At 34.4% G+C, this 10056-nt stretch overlaps 1 protein-coding gene across 1 annotated transcript; it reads right to left on the reverse strand.

Annotated features, from left to right (window-relative positions):
• Positions 1 to 4584: 4584 nt before the first annotated feature.
• LOC127074643 (protein FMP32, mitochondrial) lies at positions 4585 to 9446 on the reverse strand. Its single transcript, XM_051015978.1, has 8 exons — positions 9326 to 9446; positions 8906 to 9154; positions 8660 to 8791; positions 8297 to 8356; positions 5909 to 5985; positions 5741 to 5797; positions 5578 to 5644; positions 4585 to 4936 (listed from the first exon to the last, which is right to left on the reverse strand). The coding sequence occupies exons 2-8, from the start codon at positions 9095 to 9097 to the stop codon at positions 4817 to 4819; spliced, it is 705 nt and encodes a 234-aa protein (XP_050871935.1). The 5' UTR covers positions 9098 to 9154; positions 9326 to 9446; the 3' UTR covers positions 4585 to 4816.
• Between the last annotated feature and the right edge of the window lie 610 nt (positions 9447 to 10056).

Here is a 10056-nt window from a genome sequence, read left to right on the forward strand (position 1 = left end):
CATTAAGAGATTAAAAGAGAGGCACGACACGCAGGTCGTATTCTAAAATCCCAAAACAAAATAAAGGAAAATTAAGGCCATAACCGATCGCCACAAGACAATAATAATAAACACATTATTATTATTAATTTAAATTATGTTAATTAAATAAACCAAATTAAATTTCGGCGACTGATCACACTTCGCATCAACACTTGATACTTTAAAAGCACAACTCTTGCGCAGTCACAACCCTAATCGCATAACTCTTTAACAGCACAACCCTTGTACCGTCATGAACCCTAATGCAGCAATTTCATACTGTCAAACACACCTCAATTGTTAATTCAGTATGATTGATCAACAAGTCATTGCTTCACCATACTAATGTCGGATCAAGAAGCAAATGACCATTGATCGCTCAAAGGAAAATAACCATTAAGTGTTTGAATGAACGAAACAGAAACAGTATATCATATATACCGTATTTTGCATCAGAATTACTTATATCATATATATAACTTGATCGATCTCAATTGTGTAACCTATGGACGATCGATGTATTACTGCTTCACCATACTAACATCGGATTCCGAAGCATAGTCAACATCAATCATCCAAATCGTACACACATGATGCCAAATTTAATTACTCGTTTATTATTTAGTTCATTATGTCTTTTAATTGTATTAATACAGAAAATACAAAAAATAAACAGCTATTAGATGCATGGTTTCGTAAGTGGCCCTGATACCACTGAAGGAGAATAGTGATCCAAAACGCAACGGAAATTAAAAATTTCTCCTTTAGTGATCCTTATGAATGGGCATGATCAGTGATAGAATCGTTACCTCTTGTGGCGATTAAAACCTTTGATGAAGATCTAAGGAGTGATCACGAACGTTGAATGGTGACAACGCCTCTACTCAGTCCACACGAACGGATTCCTTCAGTCTCAGTGCTAGCTGCTACGAATGAAGGCTTTGAGAGAGAGAGAGAGAGAGAGAGAGAGAGAGAGAGACGAAATTTCATCTAATCAAATGCTTCTGCATAAGGGTTCTATTTATAGAACCACTTGTGTGGACTGTAAGCTAAAAAGCCCACTTAAGTGTATGTAGCTCATATCTTATGATATACCAAAATCATTTAAGCACGTGGTACCTTACCATATTCCGTATTCCACTTAAGTGCATTGTATCTTACGATGTTCTACAATTCACTTAAGTGCACCATACCTTACGGTGTTCCTTATTTACTCTATCTCTCATCAATTTGTCCTTTTGTGTGTGACCTTGTAGGTTTTCGCGACATTGGCAATTATATTAAATCACGCATTTAACATAATAAACAGTGAGCGGTATCTAGCAACACATCACTGCTACCCAAGACACGAAAATGTCATGTGATCTGACAAATCCTTTTGTGATAATACTTATGTGTACAATTACCCTTTTGCCCTTATGTCTATATTTAACACAAGGCATAGACCGTGTCATCCTTGTCCAATTCAATATTGGCCCCATAGACATTTATCCTGTTACACAAGATGGACAAATTCCATCTAGGTCACTCATGTCCCTCAGCATGCTTCGTTGAGTACCCATCAACTGTCTTTATGGTCACCCAGTTACGGGCAATGTTTTATCAGCAATAAATCACTTGATTCTACATCTAGGGTCCATAGTGGTTTCAGGTCGAAGGATGGTATACACCATTATCACCATGAGAATAACTTATGACACTTTGCATAACATTCTATACAGTATTCTCATAGTGGGTCAATCCAGTATAAATATTACTCCTAATATTCATACCTATGTTTAAGACTTGATAACTCCTTATCCATGATCCATGAGATGTGATCATCAGTCTATATACATAATAGTCTTAATGCTTTAATATTATCCCACTTCACAACAAAGCTCGACTACGGATACTTTAAGAATAATGTCCTTATGTTTAATGGGATCTCATGATTAAGTCACACTTGATACATTAAACGGACTAGCTATTCTAGGGACTTTTTAAAAAAACATAATAAAGAAAAAAGCCTTTTATTATTAATAAATAATTTGATACAAGTACCAAAAGTATTGACCTCTAGGGCTTACACCAACAGAAATCTATCGATCATGTCTGCAGTAGAGCACATGGATATAATATCTCGTACATGAATAAGTTTGTTTTTCTTTCCCATGTTCGTCGGGAATAGAAGAGCAAAGAACGATAAGTTTTTACCATATGTGTTTCTAGAAAAAGAAGGAAGAAGAGAAAGGGGTTTCTAAAATATTATAGGGGAAACCCAATGGTATAAACTATGCAGTCACCCAATGATGTAGTTGTCACGGGATGTGGGAAAGCCCTTACATATGGAAGACGCGTGTAAGAAATAGAGAACATTGATTATCCCAAGAAACGCCATCATGAGGTGCATTAAATACCTTCCACACTCTTTTTCCCACCAAAACACTTAAACTTTCAGTAGCGATTGATGTTTTGACGTCTTAGGGGTCTAACCTAAAAGAAGGTGAATCCCTCAAGTCCATTCGCTAAAAGGAGAGTCAACTTGGCTGAGGGACTTGCCTTTAAATATAACCACTTTCGGATGAGTGACTCGCCTTTAAATATAATCTCCTTTCGCTGAGGGACTCGCCTTTAAATATAGTCGCCTTAGGTTGAGGGACTCGCCCATTTTTTGCTAAATGTTATAGCCTAGGGAACACTTTGAATAGGGAGCTTAAAAACACTTCGTCCTTAGCAAAATTCTCGTTCTTGAGGGACTATGTAGTTTTATATTTGTAAGTCCTAAATTAGGGCGCCCTCGCCCAAAGAGTCGTACGACCAGGAGACATCTTGAGGAATCACCCAGAGGTATTAAGGACGTGTAAAGATGTCAGTCAAAGGAGAGAGAATCCTCCACTATCTTTTTTCCCAAAGAAAACCTTTTTTTCCAAAAACCTAAGAGAAAGCCCAAAATTCACCAAGGATATCGCAGTAGAGATTATGCAAGGGAGAGTTACTACCATTGTTGAGAGATTTACGGAAGAATTTCTACAATAACATGCTAAGGGGAGATTGTTCTATAACTTTGGTATTTTAGCATTTAGGGTAAGGGGTTTCCCTTGAACCCAAAAAATAATAAGAAAATATGTAAAGGTCTTTAAAACTTTGGGTGACTACTTAAAAGAGATTAGTCTTTGACGATCATTCGACTTAGCAGCCTCTCAGATCAATGAGAAAATGTTGAATAAAATGAGGTCACATTTTGTTATTTGCATATAATCATAAAGAAGTTGAAAAGCTTGAATGTAAGATCAACAATTATGATATCATTGAGAATGCTCTACAGACAAACCATTTATAAATTTCCTTTGAAAGCCTAAAAAAGGAGTTAGAATCTCATCTCCCGAAAGATAATGTCGTACATGGGGAAGGAGAAATCCAGAATCCGACTACAAATGGAATATATATGTATGTATGTGTGTCGCAATTTGCATAGCTTTCAACATCCTATTTAACAAGTGCAAAATAAATATATGTCATATTTAATCACGGTTTAACCTAACAAATATTTTATGAGATCACATTTACCTATAGCTTAACCCTAAAAAATTTGAGGTCATATGCGGTAGCTTGCTTTGCACACCGTCAAAGACGGCCTTGCATTCAGACCTTAGTGTTTTCCAAAGAATGAAGAATGTTTGATGTCCAATGTGTGTGCCTCAAAGCGCATTCAAAAAACTCCAAGACAAGCCATAATTTGATTCTACCAACTAAAATTTGAGGAAAAACTATTTTAGACTGGGCAAAATCCAATCCTCCCAAAACTTTATCATCTAAGTCTCGAGAAGAAGAATGATCTAGAAAATAGACACATTGTATCTAAGTCATCTTCCAATGAAAGAAACAAACGCATAGAGCTTGATTGTCAGATCATTCAAGAAGCTTCAACAACATTTATCCCCCTGCTTCTTATTTCTTCATCGCTTCATTTTGCAGACTTGTATATAACAAACTTTTCATCCTATGCCCTTTCATACTGTTAATATGTTTCATTTGAAGGAGGATATTAATCAAATAATTTGATAATTCTCTGGTTATGCAGTTAATAGTTTGTTACTCACTTTCACTCGGTGTATTAGGTGATCTCCTAGTATTTTCATTATTCAATAATAATAATAATGATGATAAAAGAATGACGAGGTTATTCAGAAGATTCTATCTTCATTACTAAGTAACACACTTCATATTAACATATAGAAGTAGATAATCATTACTTTATTTAATCAATAAGGAAATGTAAAGAGCATGCATGATACATGCAACTACAAGTGTGGAAGAGCAAAACGATTGACGGAAGCATGAGGGTTAGGTGAGATCGATATTACAGGGACGTGACATTAGACCTATTTCTTATATTGAATTCAAAACCAATATTTTCAATCATGAAAGAATTGTAACCCTTTGTGGGGCCATATTTTATAGCATTTATTGTATTGGTGCTACTTGCTGGTCACTTTTCCGACCGTGATAGTTAGATAGTGCATTTCCTAGTAGGCGTATATTGTATTGTATTGCTTATCTTGTTTGAGTAAAAATCAAGAGTGTCCTAAAAGCATTCCCAATGAATAATTAAAAGACTATTAGTAAAAACAACTGGGCTTAAAAAAAGGCCCAAAATTGCCTGTTGGGGAGCTAATTCCTTCACAGCTCTACTAGTTATGTACTGTAAATTTGCAATTGTTTATGACAGAACATACAACATCTTCCAAATAGCTACTCTTGATGCTTTTCCGTCTGGATTTATCGATGTTAACTGAGAAATCGTACAATCTGTTCACATCAAGATACGGAGAACAGCCAGGCCGACAGCAGAGATTGAAACGAGTGTTCCTATGCAGTATTTTATGACCTCATATTTAGCTGCTTCCAGTTGTGCTCTTAAAGAATGTATCTCCTGAATAAGCCAACAACATGACACAAATTAACTAAGGCAACAAAAAAACCTTTCCAATGATCGGCGTGAGGGGAGAAAGTAACAAGAAAATTGATTTCTGAACGTCATTCTTTTGCTTTGTATGTGTTTCTTTGTATGAACATTTAATAAGCAATTTTTAAGTTTCGATGTATGTACTCTTGAAGCAAATTTGATGGAAAACTCGGTGCAAAATTTTCAACTCAAAGCAAAAGCTACTTTTTATCACTTAAAAACCAAATCGAGGTTTGTAGACAACATCAACTTTACCAAATGACCACATATTTGTAGGTTCACTAATGAGGCAAAATCAATTCTAACGTTTTCTACCATAAAATCAAGAGCAAACCTATTTGGTCAATGGTCACACACTATGTTATATTTGGTGTCATAATCTTTAGAAATAAAATTAATAGTCTCCAAAATATTCTCAATTTATCAAGTTAGTCCCTCGGTTACTTTCAGAATACGAGATAGTGATAGTTCAAAGGCTAACTTGATAGACTGAGAATAGTTTAGAGACTTTATTATATTGTTATAGCTCAATGAGTGATCAAATGAGAGAAAAAGTGATAGTCTAGAGATCAAATTGAAGTTTACTCTAAAATCAAACACACACTTACCCTATCTAGTTTGTTTGTCAGGTTGTTAGTTTCAGCACTCTGATTTGACAATTCCTCCCTAGTTCTCCTGCAAATGCAGAAAACTATCAATCATAGCAGTGGAAACAATAATTTCAACAAGTTCTGAAATCTATGAAAAACGGCACATTTGTTCTTCACTTACCCCCTTTCAAGGTTCAAATCCAATCGCTGCCCAGCAGTGACCTTGTCCATTTCATATCTGCATCACAAACCATATGATTGCACCATAAAACTCATAACAAATCTAATTGGCAAGGGCTATGGTGATTGATCAAGGCCAGTTACTAAAACTAAAAAAATATACTAGTACCTCAATTCACTGCGCATCTTCTCTATATCATTCCTAAGCTTCTCTGTCTCATGTTGCAACAGAGAAAAATGGTGCCCCTGATTCATAAGATTTTCAGCATATACAGCACCAGGAAAACAAAACCAATCTCATCAACAAATCAATCGGATTATCCAAACAACAATTACAAGGATAAAGAAAAATATAAAAGTGTGGCCAAGAAAAAAAATTAAGCATAATTGTTCCATTATAAGACGGATTCTCTCCCAGGCCAAGCATTAATTTCTTAGCATAATGCAATATAACAAACCAAACTTACATAGTGTACACATATTCTCCAACCATTAGATTTACTCTCCTAAAGAATTGATTTAACAGATAAGCAACAGATGTGCGTTTCCGCATGTCTATGAAGTATTATTTTGATAAGTATTATTAACACAAGGAGCATAGTACCGAGTTTCCGAAAAAACATAAGGAGCATAGTCGGATCTTTCAATTTGGAAAAAGATAACATCATATTTTCCCATGACTAAATGAGATAAACCTTGAGGGGGATCACAATCAATGACCCAAGAATCCTACCATAGCAACAAACACACATGAGTTGTTTTAATAGCACGAAGTCACAAACAGCCCATTTGGCTTGATGATCTTCAAATATAAAAGGTACCAGACAAAGAGATTTAATGAATTTTCACGTCGCTTCTCTTGATTAAAATTTGTGTTCAAATTCCTTTGCTTTCTATACAATATGGTTTTACAAATATCAGATGTTAGCAAGCTTCCCCATGGAAGTTTGGAAAAAGTCATTGATTATCTAACGCAGCAGAAAGTTAATACTTAAGATGAATATAACATGACTAATAAACACAGTAACAACAAACGTTTGAGCAAAGACCAATATCTCACATCAGAAATCCTGTCTAAATCCCAAATTTGAATTGGTTCAAGAAAACCCAATAATGAAGAATCATTTTGGGCTCCTTTACTTTACTTTAAAATTTTCATTCTGTTTTCAATAAAATAAACATATTACTACATGCATAGTCAAATAAATGATATCCAAAATGGAGATTAGTTGTGTAAGAAACAACAACATATTTGGAAAGGGTGAAAACAACTTTGTACCATTTTCACCATTTCCAAATATGATACTTCTTGACTTTGTATATCTTCTTGTTTTGTATATTATCTCCTTGATTACATGTGCACTAGTATGTGTATATTATTGAAAACAGAAAATGAAAATTTGAAAACAAAGTAAACAGCCCCTTAGTTTCATAAGTGCTCAATATACATTGTTTTGGAATTTAGGCAGAACTTCATGTTCATCACATGCAATGCAATAGAAGAGAAATAATGAGCGGAATGAAAGGGGAAAAAAGAATAGAAAGTGAAGCCATCATCGCAAAAGATAGGGGGAAGACTGGTGAAGGAACTAAGCTATAATTACTTTAGTTTCAAATAAATTAGCCAGACAGTGCTATTAGCCCATCAGCATGTTTTATGGTGTACAGAACAAAGATAATCATGGGCGTTTTGCTTTAACCTAATACTTTGAGAGCAGTATCATGCATATATCAAGGTTATCTGTATCTTATGATACATGCAAGTAATATCTTGATTCAGCACAAAACTGAAGTCAATCAATATGAATCTTTAGTGTGTATCTATTTAGACATGAAATCCCATTTTGAATATCGACATATTATGATGACTCTCAATTCACTAATAAATCCCGATTTATTTTAATGAATCACTGCTTAAATTGAGTTTACACCTACACCTTTTTTATCAACTCCATATAATCAACCACTTTTCTGTCATTTGATGTATGACATGACTTGAATTGGATTTTGAATTATTGAGGTTTAAAAATGACACCTTTTTTATCACCTCCATATAGTCAACCACTTTTAATTGTCATTTGATGTATGACTGACTTGAATTGGATTTTCAATTATTGAGGTTTGAAAATACCAGGCATATGATTTTATGTCTCACATGTTTTGCTTAAAGATGTGATAATTTTTATTAGTAATGAACCTTCCGGTTCATAAGATTTCTATTCACGATTCGGAAAACTGGTATAAGATTCAGGATTTGAATCTTGATTTGATAACCACGGCATATATTCCCTAAAATTTTGTCGGTAAGAATATTCAAAAAATATTGTTCATTCATCCTAGTTCATGAAAAAACTTAACATCATACTTATGGCATGGCATCAGCAAAGGAAAATACCTCCTGGCTGCAATAAATACATGCAGAATAAAAGTGTTCTGTGCAGCCCTAGCATGTTCATTACTACTGTAGTAACAATTCCACATCTTTATGCACCAAAATCATAAAGCATAAAATCCACACATAACAAACATTTCCTCATAAATCATAGTTAAATAATACCTGTGAGCTCTGTACTTCTGATTTGAATTTGGACAGGTTGGACTCTTGAATCATTTCAGTCTTAAAAAAAGAAACAAAATAGCTCATATTAGTACACACAATTTGCAACATTCTGAATTCTAAAAGAAAGTCGACCATGACATTTGGCAACACAAAAGCAAATTGTACACTCCCTTCAACTCGCTTCTAGCCAAAATCAATTTTAGATAATCAATTCTTTTCATCGCATAACCAAACACACGCATAATTGATAGATTTTCAATTTCACACATCACTAAAAACTTCATTAATTAACTGCAGAGACCAAATCATCTAACTGCTACAATTTCATTGACAAAATTAGGCATTAAAAAATATTCTTACTTTCTGCATTTCTCCTTTTGATACCAATGCCTGAGAAACATTTTCAAGACTATCATTCAACACTTCCGTTATAGCAGCGGTGATAGCCTCCGCTTGTTTCGAAGGCACTCCTTGTCCTTCCAATCTCCTAACCTAGAAAAAAAAACCACAATTCAAAACAACGAAACCAATAAGTTAAAGCATAAGCATAAAATACAATGCAACCATTAAGCTTAAGCAATAGAAATAACGAGAAAGTAAAATTACAAGGGCCAACGTGTCAACGAGAAACAAGTGTTTTCCACTGGATTTGACAAGTTGAGAATGTGAAAAAGATCTTGTGGTTGAAAAATATGGATCGAATATTGAAGTTTGAAAGGAAGACGATGGTACTAGTCTCGAAATCCCTAAATCTCTTAGTCCAGAAAATTGCCGCATATGTCTACAAACCGCGGCCATGGAAGAACTTTAGCAGGAATTGGATTCCGATTGTAGAAAACGTTCTCAGCGATTAAACTAGCACAAGAATAAAAGAAGAAGAAGACGGATTTAGGGGAAAGAATGTATAGTCAAAATTGATTAAAGAATAAATAAAAATATATAATAATAAAAATATGAAATGGACGGTTAGGACAACGCATATTATTATTTTTTTGTCATGAATATTTTGCAAAATCAAATCTCAACTTGTCAACAGAGTTTTGGTCATATTGAATGATTTAATAAAATCTAAGATGTAAGATTGTCTTTGAGAGGGAGGGAGGCTAGTTAAGTTGATCCACTGAGTTGTAGATTGCACTTGAGTAACATACCTCAATACATCTATGGCTAATTACCTTTGCTCATTGATGAGTGTAATCTTTTCGAGTAAATTTAAAAAGATTACCTTTCACTACTGAGCCACATACTATTAGCCAAAATTTGTTGTGGACAAAATTTAACATAAAGAATAAAAGAAATTGTAATAAAATAATTTTGAGGAATAATAGTGGAATTTTTTACCAAAATATCCTTATTTTTCAAAAAAAAAATCTCAAAATAATTTTGATTTCAAAGAAAGATTTAATTTACCCCACTTTTTAGAGGAGGCGTCAGACCAATTGGCGTCAGCTCCTAAAGCTAGAGAGGAGACGTCAATTGGATTGGTTACAGCATATGGTGTTGTCAATCCAATTGGCGCTCATGTGTTAGTTTGAAGAGGAGGCACCAATTGGTATGTCGCTTTAGTGTAATGTGCATTTTTTTTTGTTATAAATAGAGGTGTTGTGCAAATCATTTTTCCACATCTCATTTCACCATTTTACAAACATGTTTGGTGTTCGTCGCCGCTATGAAAAGGTGGTTTATTCGAGAGACAAACTTCCCATGTTGATGCTCTTCTGGAACATCATTAGTTTCGATCAATTGAAGAGAGAGTT

The sequence above is a fragment of the Lathyrus oleraceus genome, chromosome 4, assembly GCF_024323335.1.
Source record: "Lathyrus oleraceus cultivar Zhongwan6 chromosome 4, CAAS_Psat_ZW6_1.0, whole genome shotgun sequence".
Taxonomy (NCBI): Eukaryota; Viridiplantae; Streptophyta; class Magnoliopsida; order Fabales; family Fabaceae; genus Lathyrus; species Lathyrus oleraceus.

Excerpts from the sequence above, each read along its gene's own strand:
- LOC127074643 (XM_051015978.1), bottom strand. The coding sequence starts at position 9,097 with ATGGCCGCGGTTTGTAGACATATGCGGCAATTTTCTGGACTAAGAGAT. Across the intron at positions 8,792-8,905 it reads TCGTTGACACGTTGGCCCTT|GTTAGGAGATTGGAAGGACA; the intron begins GTAATTTTACTT and ends TTTTTTTTCTAG. Across the intron at positions 8,357-8,659 it reads CAAAAGGAGAAATGCAGAAA|ACTGAAATGATTCAAGAGTC; the intron begins GTAAGAATATTT and ends TCTTTTTTTAAG.